Source organism: Barbus barbus (assembly GCF_936440315.1).
Source record: "Barbus barbus genome assembly, chromosome: 11".
NCBI classification, from domain to species: domain Eukaryota; kingdom Metazoa; phylum Chordata; class Actinopteri; order Cypriniformes; family Cyprinidae; genus Barbus; species Barbus barbus.
Window position 1 is genome coordinate 11,800,001 of NC_136739.1, and position 24,543 is coordinate 11,824,543.

Genomic DNA, 24,543 nt, shown 5'->3' on the forward strand with positions numbered 1-24,543 from the left:
AGAATTTTGCCAAATTCTGATCCATTCTTCATTGCTAATTGCAAATATTCAAATCCCTGTCCCAAAGTATTTTTAGAGCAGAATAGAAACACCCTCTACCCAATGGTGTTAGTAGTACTGTGGACAAAATATGATATTCTTCTAGAACTTGCCAAGAAACCAAACGTCCCATACGGGCTCAGCTACAAGTATCTCCAAAACTGCATTCGATTATAGGTTCTAGTTTGGGTTAGCTGGTTAAATTATTTTAAAGTGATATTCTAATAAACCTCTCATTCCAATATACCCTGCTCTACTTTACTTACTTTACTTTCAGTCATTTAGCAGACGCTTTTATCCAAAGCGACTTACAAATAAGAAAAAGTAACTAAAACTACAAGTTAACACTCTGTAAATAATCTATACACACCCATTTAAGAAAATACAGAAATTAAATAAAATTGCCAAATGCATACAACAACATTTCAATAGTAAACATAAAAAGGGAAAAAATAAATAAATGAAATAAAAATAAAAAGCGATACCTTTGCCAGTGTCCTAGCCCGGTGGAGTCGCACGGTAGAGTCGATGGTCTTTACACTCTTTGGTCTTCACACTAAGAGGGCTTCCGTGACCGCTGCCACGGTATAATAACCTTTTTTATACCTATCTAACAAATCACTACTAGAATTCAGCTGAACCCACTTTCCTATTAAATCACTAAAAATGGCCAAGCAAGTGCACACACTGACAAGATGCACGATACAGTATGAGACCAAACGCGATTTCAGCAACTCTCAACACAGTAAACAAAATAAGCGTTTCCTAGCAACGGCAACTGTGCTAAACACTGAGACAAGTAAATACACTTACGAGCTGATTTTAACTTCCGCTGATAGACTGCTTCTCTTAAAGACTATTTCATTACACTGCCTTCTGCTGGCGCTTGAACCCACTTTCCTATTAATCACTAAAAATGGCCAAGCAAGTGCACACACTGACAAGATACGCGATACAGTATGAGACCAAACGCGATTTTTAAAAAAAAATATATCTATCCACTCCTTCCAAACAAAATGAAGTTCTGATAATAATGTGTGTGATTCATCCAAATACTTGCATCTGTATTAAAAAAAAGGAATGAAAACTAAACATTCTTGCTGTTTTCGTCTTTGGTTATGGATGTAAAAATATGGGTAATTTAATGGACATTGCAGTGGTAGTGGGGTAACAAAAAGAAAAAAAACACATTTAATGCTAACCACCTCCATATATTCCTCTAAACTTATTGTAGTAATGGATTAAAATTGACACTCAATATAATAAGCTTATGAGGAAAATAAATATACCAATCCACTATGTACCCTGTTTGCCCCACTGAAGTGGGGCAGGGTGGAAAAATAACACTGAGTAATAAGTCAGAGGGCGTGCCTCGTCTCCTCATATACAGTCATGGCCAAAAACATCGGCACCCTTGGTAAATATGATCTAAGGCGGCTGTGAAAATTAATCTGCATTGTTAATCCTTTTGATCTTTTATTTTAAAAATCTAACATTTCATTGGATAATAAGAATTTCAAATGGGGGGAAATATTGTGAAATAAATGTTTTTCTCTAATACACATTGGCAACAATTAACGGCACCCTTTTATTCAATACTTTTTGAAACCTCCATTTGCCAGTTTAACAGCTCTAAATTTTCTCCTATAAATGCCTGATGAGGTTAGAGAACACCTGACAAGAGATCAGAGACCATTCCTTCATCCAGAATCACTTCAGACCCTTTAGATTCCCAGCTCCATGTTGGTGATTCTTCTCTTCAGTTCACCCCACTCATTTTCTACAGGGTTCAGGTCAGTGGACTGGAATGGCCATAGTAGAAGCTTGGTTTTGTGCTCAGTGACCCATTTTTGTGTTGTTTTTGAGGATTGTGTTTAGATTATTGTACGGTTGGAAGATCCAAACATGGCCCATTATAAGATTTTTAACAGAGTCAGTCACTTATTGATATTTTATCTGTTGGTATTTGATAGAATCCATAATGCCAGGACCTCCAGCAGAAATACAGGCCCACAACATCAAAAATACAGCAGTATATTTCATTGTACACATGGGGTACTTTTTATCCCCGTGTTCACCAAACCCATCTTGAGTGTTTGCTGCTAAAAAGCAAATTTTTTTGTTTCATCCGACCATAGAAGCCAGTCCCATTTGAAGTTCCAGTCGTGTCTGATAACTGAATATGCTGGAGTTTGTTTTTGGATGAGCTAGGAACATTTTTCTTGAAACCCTCTCAACATGTGGTGATGTAGGTGCTGTTTGACTATTTTTGAGACTCAACTATTTTCTGCAGTTCTCCATCTGTGGTCCTTGGAGAGTCTTTAGCCACTCAAACTTTCCTTCTCACTGTGCATTAGGACAATATAGACACATGTCCTCTTCCAGGCAGTTTTGTAACATTTTATCTTGATTGAAAATTCTTAATTATTGCCCTGATGGTGGGAATGGGAATTTTCACTGATCTAGCTCTTTTCTTAAAGCCACTTTACTAATTTGTGAAGCTCAATTATCTTTTGCTGCCCATCAGAAATATATTCTTTGGTTTTTCTCATTGTTATGGATGATTAAGGGAATTTGGGCTTTGTTTTCCCTCTTATATATATTTCTGTGAAACAGGAAGCCATGGCTGGATAATTTCATGTTCATTATCACCCTGGAGTGCTCAAAATTGTGAATATGAATGGGAATATACTTCAGAGATATATTTTACTGATAAGAATTTCTAGGGGCCGGATCAGATGATGGATCGGCGCCGGGAGATGATGTCTCCCTGATCGTCGGCGGAGGCCTGGACACCTGGATGAGCCCGGGGACATATCCCCAGTGAAGACCTCGAATTAAATGCAATAAAACTAAAACTAAAAAGAAAAGAAAATAACTAAAAATATAATAAAATACCTAACTACATAATACTATTATTGTTAGAAATTGCAACAATATAAAATAGAAATAAATACATTTAAAATTTTAATTAAAACAATAAGTAAACAATAAATAAACAATTATCTCCTGGCCAGAGGAGAACTGTCCCCCCAATTGAGCCTGGTTTCTCCCAAGGTTATTCTCCATTCTGTCATAGAGGGAGTTTTGGTTCCTTGCCTCTGGCTTGCTCAGTTGGGGACACGTAATTTCTAGTGATTATCGTCAATTAGATTTCACAGATACTATTTAAACTAAACTGATCTAGACAATGACACCCCTGAACTCAATGAAATGCCTTAACTGAAAATTGAGTGTTTAATCTTATTTTTATACATTACTGACACCCTATCCTCCAATTTGATACTGTTAAGTGCTTTGACACAATCTGTATTGTTAAAGGAAAGGGAAGTGTGTGGCCAAGTATGGTGACCCATACTCGGAATTTGTGCTCTGCATTTAACCCATCTAAGTGTACACACAGTAGTGAACATACACCCGGAGCAGTGGGCAGCCAGTGCTGCAGTGCCCTGGGAGCAGTTGGGGGTTCGGTGCCTTGCTCAAGGGTCTCACCTCAGTCGTGGTATTGAGGGTGGAGAGTGTTGGTTATTCACTCCCCCACCTACAATCCCTGCCGGACCTGAGACTCGAACCCACGACCTTCGGGTTACAAGTCTGACTCTCTATCCATTAGGCCACGACTGCCCCAAAAGTGCTATCTATCTATCTATCTATCTATCTATCTATCTATCTATCTATCTATCTATCTATATATATATATATATATATATATATATATATATATATATATATATAAAAATAAAAGCGCTATATAAATAAAGGTGACTTGACTTGGCAAATACACTTTTACTGTCATGTGACCATGTATTTTGTTTTTGGCTTGTTGTTACCATCAAAGCAAATTTATACAGGTATTTATGATACATATAGGTGATTTAGCAACATATAAAGCCATGCAAATCATTTAGCAAAATATTAACCTGAATTGGTAAGGTTAAAGGTTAAAAATTAGCTATTTCTTTTACAAAATGGCAGCTATGGGGCAAAGTGAGCGAATGCTGCCACCATAAGTCACTGTAGTTAAAAGGGTCATATGATGTTGCCAAAAAGAACATTATTTGGTGTATTTGGTGTAATGCAATGTGTTTATGTGGTTTAAAGTTTAAAAAACACATTATTTTCCACATACTGTACATTATTGTTGCTCCTCTAAGCACCGCCTTGCTGAAACGCGTTGATTTTTACAAAGCTCATCATTCTGAGAAGCCAGGCCTGCTCTGATTGGCCAGCTATCCAGTGCGTTGTGATTGGCCGAATACCTCAAGCGTGTGACGGAAATGTTACGCCCCTCACCGTATTGTGATGGCGTTTCACGGCACAAAAACAATAAAACCCATTACAAATTAGGCATTTGTTGCAGCCAGTGGGGACATAATTACTGATTATGATGACTTAGTTATACTGTCACATTGCATTGCGCCGCGTAAACATTACCATGTCTGCATTTGTGAGCGGAGAAACGACAAACAAGCACTACTCTACACTGCTCAAAACTCGTGTTTTAATCGTCAGTGGTAGAAATGTACTTACAGGCTGTGAGTCAGAAGCACCAGACTGTCCTTGCAAAGTTGGAATTGCCCCACTTTATAGAAACAGCCTTTGTGCGAGCTAACATTGTAGCTTCCAAGATCAGGAATTAGCCCTCCGTAAAATGTGCTGCACACACTCGAATATTTGCGTTGTACTGCTCTGGAACTAGGGATGGGTACCGAAACTCGGTATTAAATCGGTCTCGGGGCTAAATTATGAAAGACCGGAGTATCGATAAGCTCTGACGTTATTCGGTACTTCTGTCGGTATTGGAGAAATTAAGAAAACACACATACATTTATTGTTTCTCTCTCTCTATCTATCTATCTATCTATCTATATATATATATATATATATAATGTCGCCAGCTGTTTTTATGTGCAATAATATTCAAACATGAAAGTCCTGTTTAATTATGATAGAAGAGAGAACCAACTATTCAAACATCTGCTCACACTTTAGGCCTGTGGCTGTTATATTAAGCTAAGTATTTTTTTTTTTTTTCAATTTTGGCTTCCAAGCATTATAGCCGCATTTCTTCTAGCACAACTCCCTTCCCTTCATAGCGGCGCGGATTCGTTCCTCCGAACCAAAACTTAACATCTGAATCAGCTCAATCGGTGATTGTTGTAAAATGCCGTCTTTACTGTTGCTACATTGCAGGACATATTTGATAGTAAAACGTTGAAAGTACAATCTGCTGTTCCCCAGGCTGAAATGTGTGTGCGCGCGTGTGCCTGCGCGGCGGCGTGCTCCAAAACGGACAAGCAAAGTACACTTTGAGCTTCGGGCGCGTCGAAATAACACACAAAAATGTGCCAAAAAATACACACAATGTGTCAAAATGGCCGATTATGAGAGTCTTCACTTTTATGTTTTAAGTGGACGAGAACAGTTGGGAGAAAATCCGATGCGTGTCAGTATATTGTCTTAAAGTGTCAGACTGGAGCTTGAGCCATCAATGTTAATCAAAGAACAAAATGCAAAGAGAAAAATCACCCACAGCTCTTAATCTGAACAACGTTATAGCTTTAATAAACATAAATCTATCAGTACATACAGTGAAAACTAGTGCTCATTTACATTTGATTACTTTTTTAACTATTACTTACCTGAACATTAATATTAGTAGACCTTCATGGAAAAATGAAAGCACTGTTTATTTTATTGTATTTGTCAGTTTGTTTTACTGTGTTTCTTTGTTCATGTTGTTACTATCTTATGTATATAAAACACTAAAATACCTGCACAATGGTGCATTTTGATGAAGTGCAGGCATTTTTAGTGTTTTATATACATAAGATAAGATACTGTAAGAATATGAACAAAGAAACAAAAGTAAAACAAAAAGTACCGATAAGAATACCGTTAAAGTACCGGATCGATAAGCAGTATCGGCAAGAGTAGTAATACCGTTAAAACCTTAACGATACCCATCCCTATCTGGAACAGTGTTGTAAACACAACTTAACCACTGATTTCTAGTTGTGTCCTCTTTTGGAAGCCCAAACAAAGTAGTTATGCTTTCACAATGCGGCGGCAGCAACAACACTACAGCGAGAATAATAGTTCCACCTTCTTTCATTGTATATATGTTTGGGCGGTGTTATGAAAATCTCCCCACATCGTGACGTAGACATGTGGGGGCGTGTTTGAACGAGCCATTTTAGGGGGGCGTGGCAGTCTTACCTTTTATAAAGAACATCTCTTTGGTTTTTAGACTTTAGTCTTTGCAACGTAAGGATCTTATCTATGCACAAACAGCTTGTAACACTCCAAAGAGAAAGGAAAACTTGAAATTGTATCATATGACCCCTTTAAGTTAAATTTGTGAATTATAAAATTGTATTTTAATGTGATATTACTGGTTTAGTTTATCATATATACATATTATTTGTAGTTTATTTGATAGGGACAGTGTAAAAGTGCACCAAATCCTTCTCTGATAAGAACAGAGAACAGAAAATGCTTTTCATCACATTATAATCAGATATATCTTTCCACCTAGTCGCTCATGGCCAGCAAACTCCAAGTGCAACAGCAGAGATACCAAAAAGAACGAATGACAGGAGTGATAGTGGATCAGGTGTGAGGATATACATACCATTACTAACCGTTCTTCTAGCAATTTCCCACAGCACAAGTCCAAAGGCCCAGATATCGACTCGTTTGTAAGACTCAAAGCAATCTGTCTGAATGGAGTCATCCAGAACCTCAGGAGCCATGTAGCGCTTGGTCCCAACTTTAGGATTATTCCCTATGTCCAGCTCATTTGTGTCCTGAAAATGCATCACGGAGAGACCTGAAGAAGATAAATGTGTGACCAAATGTATCATTATCATATAGTACAGGATCTATCAGTAGCTTTGCACAACTTACATTAAGCCACGTAATACAGTCAATTAATAACCATTTCAGAGCAATGCATACTCTTTTTCAAGGAATTCTGCACATGTCCCTGCATTAAAAACTTGTGTATTTGTACAATGTTTTTTTTTTTGTGTGTGCATTTTAAATTTAAAAGATCCCATGAAATGGTTTGACGAATCCAGCTTTCTTCCCTTTACTGATGTCCTTCCTATTTAAATAATTTCCAGATTTTATGATTTGGGAAAGGGGCTCTCGTTTTAGAAAGTATTTCATTGCACAAATATTTTCGTACACCGCTAAGAGCATCATCTAAGATGCTGAGATGTATCTGAGATGCATATGCTTAAATTTATATAATGGGAAAAGCATTTTTCCTTTTGTTGTATTGCACCCTCTTGTGGGGATATACAAAAATTCAGTTTCATGAGACATTAAGTAAACTTAACCTGTTAACTGTCAAGGCCCACCGGTGGGCCCACTTGCCATTACATGTTTTAAACAGTAATATCTTAGTCTGAACCTAAAGCAATCTTGACAAACTATATATCGTTTGAAAGCTTAAAGACTCTAGTTTTCATATTTGGTGACTGATTTTTAAAATATTTTACAGAGCAACCGTAATTTATTCATTTGTAAGAAAAGAGACCAACCTTAAGTATCTGCTCCAAACCATTCAAAATTTATAACAATTTAAGTTGGAAATGTCATTTTCAGGCCTATACACAAAAAGTGGAACCGACAGTTAACAGGTTAAAGAACGCAGAAAGGTCTAGTAACTGAAAAAAAACAATTTGAGTATCAAGGGGGAAAAAAAAAAAAAAAAAAACTGTGCCAAGTGAAAACCTCTAGTCCCATGCAGACAACATGTTTTCAAATCAATGTTCTAAAAAAGAACATGTTTATTTTGTTAATGTACTTAATGTAGTCTCAAGTGCGCTACAAAAACACATCTCGTGTTCCACTTCCTGTGTACAGAAGAGTTTGTTAGCTGAAAGCAACCTAATGGGTTTTTTTTTAGGGTTTTAGGGGGAAACAACTGTGATCTCTTCTAATAACAGCCTGGTGTTACAGAAATGGACTCAGGAACTAAGTGAGTAAGTGAGTGAAGTGAATTTAATAAAAGACACATAAATTAAAGTGTCCATCCTCCAAGAGCAAATAGTGCGCTTCTGCTTTCTACTTATTTGCGTATAAAGGCCAACATGTTCAGCGGGTAAATACTGAGGGAACAAACTAATGATTTCACTATTGAAAACTGAACAACAAGTGAGCGATGGATGGAAGTAGGCAACAAAATATTTAGAGATTAAAAGCCATAAAAGTCCATTAATCTGTCCTCTATGATTTATGATTCACTGAGTGATTATAAATATAAATATAAAAATAATCAAGATTTGATGTGAACTTTTTTCTCTTTTTTTTTTTTTCAAAGAAAAATTTGAGGTTCGTTCAAGTGTAAAGATAAATGGTTCTTTAGGTTGGAAAGGCTCTGGTGTGATTAAGGGGTTTCGGGGGTAACAATATTTAGAAAATAGTTTTTAGATTTGTTGACCACATGACAGCTGCTTATCACTTATGCTTGAACTACATCGGTGTTGTAAGAAAGTAGTTCTAACACATTTGAGATGAAAACCTGAGATAAACATATGCATACTTTAACCATAATATGTTATTATTTTGATTAAACCTACAGTGATTATTGGCAATTTAATGCAAATTTTAAAGTGCAACAATTCAACTGTCTGCTGTCAGTTACAACACATAACCTTACATCACATTTTTTTTTAATGTTCGCTGACATTGTCCAAAATACACTTCACAGTAATATTTTAAATATTCTAATATGAATGGCATGTGAAACAAAAGCATGCATATAATAACTGATTTTGCTTCATTCAGAAGCTATTCTTACCAAGGTCTGCAATGCAGCACTGGCCGTTTTTGTTCACCAAAATATTTTTGCTTTTTAGGTCTCTGTGAGCAATGGCTGGTTTGCCCTGAGTGCCAAAGATCTCCACGTGCAGATGGGCCAGGCCACTGGCAATGGAGAGTGCCATCCGCAAACAGGCAGAAGCATCCAGCATGCTGAGTTGCAGGTAATCGTAGAGAGAGCCCATCTCATAAAAATGTGTGATTAGCCACAACTGAGTGCTGGAGTTACGCGATGTCATATCAGACGCAATAAAGCCTGAGAAAAATACAAGGTAAACTTGATTTAAAGGGTTAAGGCACAGAAAAGTATGAAAAACATCGTCAGGATAGTCGCAAGAGGATAGTTTTTGTACGCAAAGAAAATAAAAATAACTTTTTTTCAACAATTCGTCTCCTCTCTAGTCTCTCCGCGTCAACGTAGCGCCATTTTAGAGATTATACCCTGGACACAAACTGTGGACGCTCTTCTATATCAGCCTTCTAATCAAAGCTTAAATACATGTACAAAATGTATCCTTGTGGCACGGCTGATATAGAAGAGCGTACGCAGCTTGCGTCCAGGGGATAATCCCTAAAATGGCGCTACGCGAGATAAGAGGAGACGAATTGTTGAAAAAAAGTTGTTTTTTTCTTCGCGTACAAAAAGTATTCTCGTCACATCATAGAATTCATATTGAACCACTGATGGCAGATGGACTATCCTGACGATGCTTTTCATACTTTTCTGGGCCTTGACAGTGGTAATTACTTGGCAATCAATGAGACAGTCACAAACCTCTTAGATATAAATATCTTAAATTGTGTTCCAAAGTCGAACAAAGCTTTTACGGGTTTGGAACAACATGGGGGTAAGTAATTCATGACAAAATTTTCATTTTGGGGTGGAGTAACCCTTAAGGTAAAGTTATGGTTGATCGAAACTATCATATTTTATTGTTGTTTTATGCTACAAAACCGGTATCCTAAAGAAAGCATATATAATTTCTATGGGCTTTATAAAAGGTTTCATTATAAATGTATTTACCCAGAATGTTCTCGTGTCGAAGCAGGACAGTGTTGTAGATTTCTGTCTCTCTGAACCAGGATTTCTCATCTCGAGACGAGAATATTTTAACAGCCACACTTTCTCCCTGCCACTGACCTCTCCAGACCTCTCCATATCGACCTTTACCTGACAGAAAACACAAACACATTTGAGGACATACTCTCGAAAGTGAGGTTGTCAAATATATGTAACTATAGCCTACTAATTTGGTGTTTAAATCAGTTTAAAATGAGCTGCTAACCTGTACAACAAAATCTTCGAAACACTTTATGCACACATACATAAGAAAGAATGATGGAAAGATGGTGTGAGCACATACCAACACACTCGCTGAGAGTGATCTGTCTGGCTACTGTTCTCTGAACCAGGAAAGGTAGTCCAGAGCCACTACCAGATGTGCAGGAATGATCCAACAGATCCTGAGAGAGAAAGACAAAAGATAAAGAAATATACAGATGTACATTAACTCTAGTACAGCTACATTTGTTCATTTGGACCCTGCAATACACACACTTATACTCTAGAGAGCACTCAATGAACAGCCACATTCCAATATGAGGAAATGAGAGAAAAAAATGCACCAGAGGTCAAAAGCACAAGAACAATAACCATATGTTTGCTTCATGGAGAGAGACTTTTAGAGAGCAGAATTGCAAAACACAGGGAATAATTACTGCACAATCCTAAAAAAATTGTGGTAGCTTCAGATCTAGCCACCCTTCAGGACCTTAGAATCACTGTCTGAACACATTAATTAACAATTTTAGTGTATCAGAGCAGTAACCTCCTAGGCCTCGGAGAACAGATTTTAAGTATAATAACGTCTCATTCCCAGCACTGGCACAGACTTTTAATTATTCTCAGGCAAACATGAACGCTGAATATTTGCTTTGGTTGCCAAGCACTGCACAGAGATCCTTGAAAATAGCTTGAAAAAGATCCAACACACAGCAACTAAAGAGCCAGCTCAGCAAACACACATCACGATATACAAACTCAAAAAAAACCTGCAACTTTTCTGTGGAAATTTGTTTAAACAGAGAGAAATGCTGGGGTTTCTGACGTGGTGTGTTTGTTCGTTTCCTAAAACATGTTATCATATGTCAGCATAAACAAAATCTTGTTGGTATTACAAACCATTCAAAACACAAAAAGTGGATTCCAGATGTTAAATTGCTGTAAATCTTTGCATGGATTTATGAGATGTTTCATTGATTAATGAGCTAAAAGCATTTATGTTAAAAATAGGGATGTCAATTTTCTATCTTTTCCATGATCTATCGTCGTTTAAATTAACGATCAATCGATTAATCGTTAACCTTAATACTGCGAAATGCATCTATTGCATTGGCATATTCACCGGCATGACAGGATGTGCAAATGCCACTCAAAACGCAGGATTTCTCACCTGAATTGACCATATGCACGATTACTTCCTGGTTTTGAAAAAAAACCAGCTCAGTCATTTCCGGTCAACTGTAATGTACCATGTACCAAAGTCAACAATCAAGAGAAGACTTCACCAGAGTGAATACAGAGGGTTCACCACAAGATGTAAACCATTGGTGAGCCTCAAAAACAGGAAGGCCAGATTAGAGTTTGCCAAACGACAGATGAGACCAAGATCAACTTGTACCAGAGTGATGGGAAGAGAAGAGTATGGAGAAGGAAAGGAACTGCTCATGATCCTAAGCATACCACCTCATCAGTGAAGCATGGTGGTGGTAGTGTCATGGCGTGGGCATGTATGGCTGCCAGTGTAACTGGTTCTCTTGTATTTATTGATGATGTGACTGCTGACAAAAGCAGCAGGATGAATTCTGAAGTGTTTCGGGCAATATTATCTGCTCATATTCAGCCAAATGCTTCAGAACTCACTGGACGGCGCTTCACAGTGCAGATGGACAATGACCCAAAGCATACTGCAAAAGCAACCAAAGAGTTTTTGAAGGGAAAGAAGTGGACTTATGCAATGGCCAAGTCAATCACCTGACCTGAATCCGATTGAGCATGCATTTCACTTGCTGAAGACAAAACTGAAGGGAAAATGCCCCAAAAACAAGCAGGAACTGAAGACGGTTGCAGTAGAGGCCTGGCAGAGCATCACCAGGGATGAAACCCAGTGTCTGGTGATGTCTATGCGTTCCAGACTTCAGGCTGTAATTGACTGCAAAGGATTTGCAACCAAGTATTAAAAAGTGAAAGTTTGATTTATGATTATTATTCTGTCCCATTACTTTTGGTTCCTTAACAAGTGGGAGGCACATATGCAAACTGTTGTAATTCCTACACCGTTCACCTGATTTGGATGTAAATACCCTCAAATTAAAGCTGACAGTCTGCAGTTAAATCACATCTTGTTCGTTTCATTTGAAATCCATTGTGGTGGTGTATAGAGCCAAAAATGTTAGAATTGTGTCGATGTCCCAATATTTATGGACCTGACTGTATGTGATTATGATCATTTGCTAAAATGAAGAAAGCACACGGTAGTAGGCCTACGGATCATTTTACTTTGCTGAACGCGCCTCTTTAAATGGTTTCATTGTACTCGTTGTATTTTAAAACACAAATTGCAATGTTTGCAATTGACATTAAAAATAAAATGTTCCCAAACGTAACTGCGGCTCGTGGGGCTGCGCCGCGCGGTCAGAGAACCGCTTCTATGGACGGAGCTACAGAAAACACTGCTGCTCACATGAAGCATTTTAATGCGAGTATGAGTTAGCAGGCACGTTACATTGTGACTGCATTTGCATTCATGCTGTTCGATACCTGTACATTTAAAGCAATATGTGGCTTTTTGTTCTTTTCTACTGGTTGGTCATGAGTTTCCAGGAATTTAATAAGATTTACTGTTTCTTTTCCCAAATTCTCGCCGTCTCACCCTCTAATTTCAGAGGTTTATTTTATTTTCGTTCACTTTTAGTCACTGTTTTTGCATCTCTTACTGTGGTAAACATGCGGGGGGAAATGAAAGATTATGTGGCCATGAATTAAGGATTCATTCCTATATCTTAATTCATTCCCTTATTGTAGTTAAATCATGGGTTTTCTAGGGAACAAATTAATGAAACATAGACAGTGCCCACAAATTATTAAATCGAACGTAGGAACAAATTAAATTAAGAATTATAGCCCATGACTAGACCTGTCCTGCTCGTGTCCCGCAGCCCTGTCAAAGCACAGAGCCCGATATGAAACAATTATATCTGGGGAAAATATGACTTAGTTACTACATTTCAATACAAAATACATTTATATTGTTTCTGTTTTAATGTTCTTTTAAAGTTTGGATCACATTAAAAGGGTTAGTGTATTATTTTCGCCATAGATCCAGCCCCATGTTTTGACCATGAGCCGCACGCACCCCAAAATGAAACTGCTTAATCGACCATCGATAGCATCTCTTATCGACAGTTAATCGATTGTCGATTAATTGTTGACATCCCTAATTAAGAAAAAACAAACAAAAAAACATGGTATTACCATGGTGCGTGTCCTTATTTTTTTTGGTAGTGTAACCACATATGAGCTATTTATTGTAGTCCTTTAAAAGAGCCTAAGCCTGCTAAAGGGATAGTTCACCCAAAAATGAAAATTACCCCATGATTTACTTGCCCTCAAGCCTAGGTGAATATGACCTACTTTCTTTCAGAACAATACAATCGGAATTTATTTTTTTAAAATAATCACGGCTCTTCCAAGCTTTGTAATTACAGTGAACAGTAGTCAAGATTTTGAAGCAAAATGAAGTGTATAAATCCATAATAAACCGTTCTCAACATGGCTCTGGGGGGTTAATAAAGTCCTTCTGAAGTGAAGTTCTACTTAGAAGACCTTTATTAACCCACCAGATCCATGTAGACTTCTTTTTTGTAACTCATTTTTTGTTTCTTTATCATTTTGCTTCAAAATATTGACCACCATTCACTGCCATAATAAAGCTTGGAAGAGCCAAGGTTTACTTGATCTTTTACTCTACTTTTCAGCATGCGCTCAATGTGCTTAAATCACAGACTGATAACAGACTTTGGTATGTGTAGGTTTTTCTCACCGCGAGTGTGCTCTCTCCCACGTTAGATGCAATCAGACCATCGATGGTGCCATACTCCGCATCTTGAGTGGTCAGATGCTCCATCTGGTGATGGTGAATGCAACGGAAGATCAAGATAGCCAAACCAGACAGGAATATCAGAACGATGACTGGAGCCACAATCACAATGGCCAGCGTTGTCACACTATAGTTGGGGCCCTCCACCACTGAGAGACACACAGAGATTTAAAAAGAAACCATTTTACCTTAAGGAGGTAAAATAAGGCGGTAAAATAAAATAATTCAGCTCATGTGACATTTTCATGACATTAAGCACATTTGATCCCTATATTTCACTGTAATGTAAAAAATAAAGATTTTTCTCTTTTTCTTTTTCTTTCTTTCATTCGTCACAATGAGTTCTTGAGCATTGCCAATTTCATTTTTTTTCTCCATATTGACAAAAACAATAAAACAAGTTGCAAGGTTTCAACAGTCATGGAAACCCCAGAAACAACACAGAGTTTTAAAATAGTGTCAAATCATGGATATTTAATGTATTTCAAACGTTTAGATCAGGTATAGGGGCCTGGGCCATTGTCCTGTAGAGTAAAAAAAAAAAAAAAAAAAAAGAAGCTCAACCTCTTATTAAACACACTTGCATGTACTGTTCATGCAATTCTGAAGCCTTTGTTTAGATTGTTTAGATCAGGTATGCGTGATTAGGGATGGAGCTAATCATAAAAGCTATATGCAAGCTAATTATAAATTAACAAAATGTATGTCAAGCCACAGGACGCTGCTGATACTACAAATACCCACATACAATATGTGTGAAGAACTCGTTTTGTTTGAGCATACAGTATGTAAAAAAAATTGACCATTCGCAAAGAGCTTGATTGACAGGTGAACGCAGAGATTATGCGCCGCCGCTGCTATCCGCCATCTTGCCCAACATCTACATCTTGCTATTTAAATACCCTGGACAACTTTTTGCACATTCCTCTTATTACTATTTAAGTCAACAACATACTGACCTGCACATTTAAATTGATATTTTTTATCTTTTATTTTATTCTCTTATTTTTTCTACTTTTCTTTTTCTTAATATCTGTATACTTTATAATTGCACTGTCCTTGGAGCGGACCTGACCTACATTTCACTGCTGGTTATACTCTGTATAATTGTGTATGTGACAAATAAAAATCTTGAATCATAGAAATCCATGTTAAAACGGTAAAAAAGATTGACTGGATTGAAACTTTTTCTATATAAATAAATAAAAATCTGCGGAGGGTTACACTGTGCTGTTGTTGGGTTGTCACAGTAATGGTAATAAGCTAATAAGGAATGTGTTTAAAGTACTTGTTTTGCGTACCAGAAATCTGTCATGCTGTATGCATGGCTTGCAGCGCTTAAGTTAAAATACTGAGTGTGAAATAATAAAATCATATGTTAAAACTAGGGCTGGGTAAAAAATATTGATTCTCCGATTTTAATCGATCTTCAGTTTAACGCAACGATATCTTAATGCGCATGCTTCACGTAAGAGGATATGAATATTCACCTCTCGTCCTGAAGGTGTCACCATCTTTCGAATTGCTCCACTAAAAAAAACAACTGTGTGCACCCTATTATTAATGTAGATGTGTATTTCAGTAATAAACTTAAGTAGGAGAGTTTCAGTTACCAGCATTTATATCAAAATATGGATCCCATGTCTGCAAAACTAACATTTTAAATGAAATATTGATAGCTAATCGATATCGAAACGAAACCATAAAAATAAGAATCGAATCGAAGAATTGGTCACAATACCCAGCCCTAGTTAAAACGTGTGCTCTTATCATTCAGTGGACAAAATCTTGTGAACTTTGCCCTGATCGGGAGCAATATGCACATCTGCGCTTATCTGTTTTCAATGCAGCTAACCTCGCGTCGCTTCATGTCATCTTCCATCTCATTAAACTATGACAGGTCCTTTACTGCAAAAAGACAGTCATTTCGACACTGTAAAGTGATGAAACTATGGTGCCATATGCTTTTTAAAACAATTTTCATAGGTTTCACGTTATATTGTCGGCTCGGAAAATATGTAAATGTGCATGCCCAGTAGCCGCAGCTGTATCCCTTCTAGCCTTAACCACAAATCAGACAGGAGAGTAGATTAACTTTGGTGGTCTTAAACTTGAAATGATGTGTGACGCATCAAAATACTTTCTGATGTTTATTCATGTTCATTTCGTGCTTTAAATATGAAAAGACGAATGGTTCACGTGTTTGAACTGAGGCAAAACAGTGATCTGTCACGACACAAAGAGCCACAAAATGGTATTTATTGTTTGAATGTCCTTAAAAATGACAAAATTTGAAAGCTGAGAGTCCTGAGACCTTGTTTCATATCAGAAGTAACCTGCTCGGTCTTGTCTGTCGGTGTGTTGTCAGTTTCCTCTTTGCTCTGCGATGTATTTTTCACTGCATGAGAACATATGTAATGTGAGAGCGGGATTGTTTGTGGGTCATGGCAACAGTAACTAAGGAGGGCAGGTCTTTGTGAACGGTCAATTAAATAAAAAATAAATGTGTATGAATATGGAATGTGGAGGTGAAGGTGTAAGAGGTTAATGCCTGTTACCTCGTACAGGAAGTCTCACAGTGAGGATCATGTTGCACAGATGAGCCTGACAGCACTCCACTATCTGGTCAGGTGACGGAGGTGTTTTACAGGTCATCCTGCCCTGCTCATACACCTTAAAACAACCCTTCTGAGACACTGGTGTCCCATCACTCAGTGTCAAAGAGGAGAAACACTGCTGACCCTTACAGCGGTCCCCAGTTGCACATGATCGACCTTCACACACACATTCGTGCTCTGTAGGGGTCACCCTTAACTCCTCATCTAGATAGAAAAGAAGATAAAAAAATAAAAAAACATAATTGTGTGTTGTGTTACACTCTCATCTAATGTGTTTTTCAATGCATTGAACATTTAATTAAAAACTACTTTAATGAAACTGTATTGCAACCCTTTTTTATTTCCTTAATGCAACTTATATTTCCAAGTGAAATTTTTTATTTAAATTATTATAAATTTACATTTTTTAGGGGCCAACACACTACTTTCTGAATGTGAATCATGCACAATTTTTCAACAGATATACAGTGGGTAAATTGAACACGTCACCATTTATCTTACTAAATATTTTTCTAAAGGTGCTGTTGTCTTGACATTTTCACCAGATGTTGGTAACAACCCAAGTAATTCATTCATACAAAGAAAACAAAACAAATACAAATTAAGTGATGTGTAATAAAATGGAATGACAGTATTTAAAAAAAAAAAAAAAAGTATTAAACATACACTGGTTGACAGTTTTTTTTTTACTAGGCTTGATTGTGTTTATGGGGTGCAGTATAACGTGTTAATGCTTTGTTTTTTAAAAAACACATTATTTTTCACATAATTTACCTTTATTCCACACCGCTCTGTCCCTTCTCTTATAAACATGCTGATCATTTTCTGCTTTTATGAAGCCCCTCCCTCAGAAATACGCGATTGGTTAGGTGGTTAGGTGTGTTATGATTGGCTAAACCGCCTCTAGAGTGTGTCTAAACATCCCGCCCCTCAGCTCAGCAGCATTTGCTCCGCTTGTATTGTAAACAATGGCGTCGTCTATATTTCTTATCAGTTTAAGCCCGATTGGGACCCAGAGAATATTAGTGAAGAGGATCGCGCAGAACCTGTGCAAGCACAGCTCTTAATGGTATGTTTGTTTGTTGTTGTCTCATACTTTTAGATACACTGTTATTTGTAAATGCTACTGCTTCTGTTAGCTTTTAATATACGGATTCACTGAGGTGATGATTTGAATGAGAGAGAGAGAGAGAGAGAGAGAGAGAGAGAGAGAGAGAGAGATGCAGAGCAGGAGGACGTGAGGAACAGGATTGAGAACCGCTGCTTTAGAACACTGATTTTGAAAGTTGTGAATCCATTAGAATCGTTAGAAGACAGAATCCCGATTCATATATGAATAGATTTTTACGTGCACCCCTAGCTTTCTTCCTCTTCTCTAAAGCAGCACAGCATGGCATCGCCACCTTCGTTGGCGGGGTTTATCTGGGTTCGTGACATAACAGACCCGGGAAGTAACTCGTTGTAGTCCCTATGAGCCATTTTTGTAGGCATTAAACTGCCAGAATTTTAAAACACGATATCTCCGTTTGCATTGAACTTTGCAAATATTGTTTATGCTCAAACAGCAACATTACACACTAACTTTAAAAAAGTGAAATCGCAATCAACCACCCCTTTAAACTACTGAAATTTATTTAATACATCACACAAAAGCACATGATTTTCAAAGTGAAGTAGCTTTTGTTTACCTCATCAGCAGTGTTGGTTGCTTGGTAACAGACCTGAGAGTGGATTGTCAAGCTTGATTATGCCATTTAAGATTTCCTAACTAGAGATAAGATACTATTTTGTAAGATAGGATAAGAATCCCAAATCAAGTTAAGATTTGCTTCTATAATACGAATTTGCGAAAAATCCTAATTTAAAATATCATATCTTAAGTTAAGACCTAAGATAAGAAACTTTCTGTAATACGCCCATTGGAGTGTATTCCAGCATCTTGGGCAGTAGGCTAAATGAGTGATTACTTTACAAAAATAAAATCATTCATGAATTAAATTACTATTACAGAAACTTACTTGGATTATGCAAGGTCCTGAAGGCCTTTATTTGCTTTTAAATGAGAATAATGGGGAAGTCGTGGCCTAATGGTTAGAGAGTTGGACTCGTAATCGAAAGGTTGCGGGTTCGAGTCCCCGGCCGGCAGGGATTGTAGGTGGGGGGAGTGAATGTCCAGCGCTCTCTCCACCCTCAATACCACGACTGAGGTGCCCTTGAGCAAGGCACCGAACCCCCAACTGCTCCCCGGGCGTCGCAGCATAAATGGTGTGCTCCGGGTGTGTGTTCACGGTGTGTGTGTGTGTGTGTGTGTGTGTGTGTGCATTTGTTCACTACTCACTGCTGTGTGTGTGCACTTGGATGGGTTAAACGCAGAGCACCAATTTCGAGTATGGGTCACCATACTTGACAATACGTCACGACTTTACTTTACTTTCTTTAATAATTACAAACCTTCCAAGACTTTTGAACATTTTAGGAGTGAGGCTTTAAAACAAAACAAAAAAACAAAACAATTATTGCTTCAATGATTCACCTGTACTTGTCATCTCCACGGTAACATTCATATTGCACAATGTTTCCTGGCAACAGTGCATCAGCGTGTCCACAGTCTGAGACTTTTTGCAGCGCACTGCCTCTTCTTCACTACCCACAATGCAACATTTCTGCTGGAGGCCTGTCCCGTTCTCAAAAGACAGGGAGGAGAAACACTGCAGGCCAAAACAACGCTGGACACCACTGCATGATAACCCCTCGCACACACACTCAACGTCACCAGTGCTGCCTTTATCTACAGAAAACACACACAAGAAAGACATTTCCTTTCATCTACAATTATGAGATGCTCAGCCAAGACACATGGATATGCCTTTTTTCTACTACAGCACTTTTATGTCAGCACGCCTACTGTATCTTCATGGCAGCTGCTCGGCTGAGATTTTGTCCACTGAATGATAAGAGCACACGTTTTAACATTATTTCACACTCAGTATTTTAACTTAAGCGCTGCAAGCCAAGCATACAGCATGACAGATTTCTGGTACGCAAAACAAGTACTTTGACACAGTACAGTACTTTTGTCTAACACAGGGGTTCTCAACCTTTTGCAAGCTGGGCCCCCCCAAAGCTGGTTCATTGCAGTTGGGTCTCGAACCCACGCAAAAGAGTGATAATCCTCTTTAAAGTACGTCGCAAATTGTTTTCTCATTGCTGACAGGTGCTCAGACGCTGATTGAAATAGGGAGGAGAAATCGTGTGACGTGCCTGCATCAGTGATAAAGTCTGCAAGGCTGGGGAACATGTCGCAGTTCCCTCGACTGATACGGCCATGCCAGAGGTCTAGCTTTTGTGTGAAGGCGTGCACTTTGTCTGCAAGGAGCAAAATATGAGTTTCGCGGCCTTGCAAAGACAGGTTGAGGCCGTTCAAGCGGTCAAATATATCGACCAAATAGGACAGAGACGCAAGCCACATAGTGTAATCCAGATGCTTCGCCAGATCTGATTTGATTTCTGTCAAAAACCACTTCACCTCCTCTCACAGCTCATACAACCGCTATAACACCCGCCCCCTGGAGAGCCAGCGAACTTCAGTGTGCAGAAGCAGCTGTTCATGCCCTGACCCCATCTCCTGGCAGAGGACCCCAAACAAGTGAGTGTTTAGCGGCCGTGATTTGATGAGATTTATCATTTTCACGGATTGGTTCAGCACGGAGTCAAAAGGAACCGGCATTTTTTTAGCAGCTAGTGCTTCGCGATGAACCATGCAATGTGTCCATTTCACAAGTGGAGTTACTTGCTGAACGCGAGCAGCTAGGCCACGCTCACGCCCCGTCATTGCCTGCGCACCATCCGTGCATAGGCCAACGCATCGGTCCCAAGCCAAACCATTTTCACGGATAAAAATATCAAGGACATTGAAAATGGCTTCTCCTGTAGTGTGCGACTGAAGAGGCCGGCAAAACAGGACATCCTCCTCAATCGCCTTGTCACGCAGATACCTGACATAGGTGAGGAGCTGTGCCTGCCCAGCAATATCACTGGATTCGTCCAGCTGCAGCGCGTAGTAAGGACTCTTTTTTACGAACTCTATCAGTTGCTCTCTGATATCATTGGACATGTCTATAATTCTCCTAGCGACTGTGTCATTGGACAGCGGTACTGCACCGAGTTTGGCTGCTGCACTATCGCCTATCATTATTCTGCACATGTCTTGCGCTGCCGGCAAAATGAGAGACTCGGCGATTGTATGCGGTTTACCCAGTTTACCGATTCTTTTGGCCACTACATACGATGCCTCCAAACACTGTTTAGACACAGTGCTGTGCACTGAAATGGTTGCCTGTTGCTGATGGAGGCCATCAAGCTTTCTTTTAAAATATTCAGCCGGTTTATTTTTAATGCCAGCATGCTTTGTTTCGAGGTGCCTTTTTAATTTGTAGGGCTTCATACTGTCGTTTGCCAGCACCTCGGCACACACGACACACTAGGTCTCAGATCAGCCGTGACTGTAAACCCAAACTGCAGGTATGCTTCATCGTACCTTCGAAGCTTTTTTGCAGCTGGTGGTGCGTCGGTTGGCTTGTTGGTCCTCACAAGAAATTTCTCCATTTTTGTTATGTGTTTTCAATAAAGTTTAGGCAATATGTAACTGTGTGTGTGGCTATGTTGAGAGACGTATCAGGGGCTAATCAGTAAGGACTTAGGCATGATCTTTAATTAAACCAACAAAATAATTATTTTGCAGACAATTCAGATTTTATTTTAATACTTAACAATTGTAGTGTGTGTGTGTGTGTGTGTGTGTGTCTTAGTCGCGTGGGTAGTTTTAGCGAAGTGTAGCTACTGCCTAGCAGTTAAAAAAAATTACTGGCTAGGGCTGAGATTTGATCTAAACTTTAACAAGAATGTTTGTGGGTTTAGTCTTTAAAAAGACTGTTGGGGTTTTGTAGTAAAGGCCTATGTAAATCGAGATTGATAACAGACTAGCGAGAGTTGGCACAAGCGAACTTGGCAAGAGACTAGACTAGAGTGAATGGAGAGCTATGTCGTGAGTCAATTTAAATGCAGTGATTTATTTTTGTGTGAGAATAAGTGAACATTTACATTTACGGGAACGGCGGCGGCCATGCGCATGCGCGATTCATTTGCAGCCTGGACGCGGAGGGGTGTGTCTCCTCTCTGCTCTGACTGCTGCGCGAGGCTACTGAGAGACTGACCGCCTGTGAGTGCTTTTGGACGGGAGAGGGGCTCACAGCAGCACCCGCTGCTCGTTGAGCACAGTAGGCCTAACTGCAGAGTGATTCGTGCTTTCGAGTCTCCAAACACCACAAAAGTCTCCAAAAACACCAGTAAAAGCCACTGGATTTGTCGCTTTTGACAACAAAAAAGTTGCCAGGAGGATGATTTGTTTGTGTTATAATCAGTGCTTGAAGTGGGGGAAAAAGGTAGCGGTACTCTCTTTGCATTGGCAAATCATTACATTTTTACAGTGAAAAACAAAACTTGGAGATATTGCTGTTACAACAATTTATTGTTATTTATTAACAACATAAATGTATTTAAACATGTTTGTGTGTGCGTGGCTGCGTGCGTGCGTGTATTTCACAAAAACTAAAGGAAAGCTTTAACTGTAGCCTATATTCTGACTAGTTTATTCCAAGCAAAGCCAAACAAAGATCACAGCATAGCGCATCTCACAGCAACACTCAATCGTGTTTTGAATGATTCAGTGTTTTGAACGAATCGGTTGAGTCAAAGATTCGCAACCCAGTCTCACGGCAGTTCGTGATATTCAATGACCCATGCACAAACGTGTCTCATTCTTGATGAATCGGCCGTTTGAACAAATCGTTTGAATGAACGACTCAATGACTCGCTTAATAAAACTGCTTATCACCTGCATTTGCGCTCACTATCGACAAACCAATCAAATTTGTTCAAAACGCTTTTTTTTTTTAAAATCTGTCCAAACACATTTTAATTTTTATTCAGGAGTTATGTATATACAAAACTATAACTTTTTATGACAGTAGTTTAGTGATAATTTTTTTTTGCAAATTTCTTTTTTCAGTTTTTTTTCCTCCCATCCTGTAGCCTACTCGCGCCCCCCCGCGAGAGTGTCCGTGCCCCCCCGGGGGGGCGCGCCCCACTGGTTGAGAACCACTGGTCTAACAGATGGGGAGCACAATAAACAAAATTTCTGAAGAGCAATTTTTTGAAGGGGACACAAATAATACAGCTAAAATAGTACTTGTAAGTCTATTGTGTGTATGTATGTATGTATGGAAGAGTTAAGTAAATACTATGATTTGCCTAGAGTATGAACTTTCAGTGTCACTTGGCTGACAGTAGTGAAAAACTCTGTTGTGGGGGGGGGGGGGGGGGGGGGGGGCATCAGAAAGTTCAGGCCCTTTCTGACAGAGCATGCTGCACAACTTCTTGTCCAGGCCCTTGTCGTTTCCAGGCTGAACTACTGCAATGCTCTTCTGGCTGGACTGCCATCAAACACAATCAAACCTCTACAAATGATTCAGAATGCAGCGGCACGACTGGTCTTCAACAAGCCCAAAAGAGCCCATGTTACACCTCTCTTCATCTCCTTGCACTGGCTACCAGTGGCAGCTCGCATCAAATTCAAGACACTGATGCTTGCATACAGAACGACCACAGGCTCAGCACCCTCCTACTTCAACTCACTATTACGAATCTACATCCCCTCCAGAAGTCTGAGATCTGCTAGTGAGCGACGCCTTGTGGTACCATCACAGAGAGGCTCAAAATCACTCTCCAGAACATTCTCGTTCACCATTCCTGACTGGTGGAATAATCTTCCCACCCCTATCCGGAATGCGGGATCCCTGTCAATCTTCAAGCAACAACTGAAAACTCATCTCTAAATACAAGATGGCGCCGCTGTGTTCGGACGCCGCTCGGGTCGCTCTGCTGAGATTTTGCTTTAACTTTCTTTTTTACTTAGTTTTACTTTCTCTTTTTACACATCTCACGTCGGCACTGATCACCTACAACAAAGAAACACTTTTGGAAATTGGAAACCGCTACACCAACCTGCTTCAGGACACTTTATCCACGAATCCTGCGTGGCCTCTGGAGATTCTTCGGAACGCGGAGATAAACAATACCCCCCCGAGGCGACGGATCAAGAAACACCGTGGGAAGCGTGCTGGAATTCGAGTTAGACTCAGGAAAAGGGCTCACAGTCCTCCTCTTCCAAGCATTCTCCTCGCTAATGTCCAATCCTTGGAGAATAAGATGGACGATCTTAGAGCCAGGATTAGTTTCCAACGGGACATTAGGGACTGTAACATCCTTTGTTTGTCAGAAACATGGTTTTCGTCCATGGTCCCGGACACTGCTGTAATGCCAAGTGATAACTTCTCTGTCTTTCGGACGGACAGAACAGCAGAGGCCGGTAAATCCAGGGCTGGAGGAGTATGTTTCATGATCAACATGAAATGGTGTGATCCCAGGAATATCTCCATTCTGTCACGTTCCTGCTCTCCTCATCTGGAACATCTTTCAATTATCTGCCGCCCATTTTATCTGCCCCGGGAGTTTTCATCGATCATTGTTACTGCTGTGTACATTCCACCACAGGCGGACACCGGCTTGGCTTTGTCTAAACTTCACGATGTGCTCAGCGGCTACATTAACAAACATCCTGACGCTGCCTTCATTATCGCGGGGGACTTTAACAAAGCCAACCTCAGACAGGTCATGCCGAACTTCCATCAACACGCATCCTGTCCAACTAGAGGACCAAACCCACTGGATCATTGCTACACTCAGTTCAAGGATGCCTACAAAGCCCGCTCACTACCGGCTTTTGGTAAATCGGACCATGCCGCCATTTTTCTAACACCGGGATACAAACAAAGGCT

At 39.3% G+C, this 24,543-nt stretch overlaps 1 protein-coding gene across 1 annotated transcript in view; it reads right to left on the reverse strand.

Annotated features, from left to right (window-relative positions):
* LOC306876620 (activin receptor type-1-like) overlaps positions 1–24,543 on the reverse strand; it is an 85,331-nt gene that overhangs the window by 6,150 nt on the left and 54,638 nt on the right. The window contains exons 3-8 of the mRNA XM_079427932.1: positions 16,589–16,852; positions 13,974–14,179; positions 10,236–10,335; positions 9,896–10,042; positions 8,852–9,127; positions 6,674–6,871 (exon numbers count right to left, since the gene is read on the reverse strand). Coding sequence (XP_079284058.1) covers positions 6,674–6,871; positions 8,852–9,127; positions 9,896–10,042; positions 10,236–10,335; positions 13,974–14,179; positions 16,589–16,852 — 1,191 coding nt within the window. The remainder of the gene's footprint in view (positions 1–6,673; positions 6,872–8,851; positions 9,128–9,895; positions 10,043–10,235; positions 10,336–13,973; positions 14,180–16,588; positions 16,853–24,543) is intronic.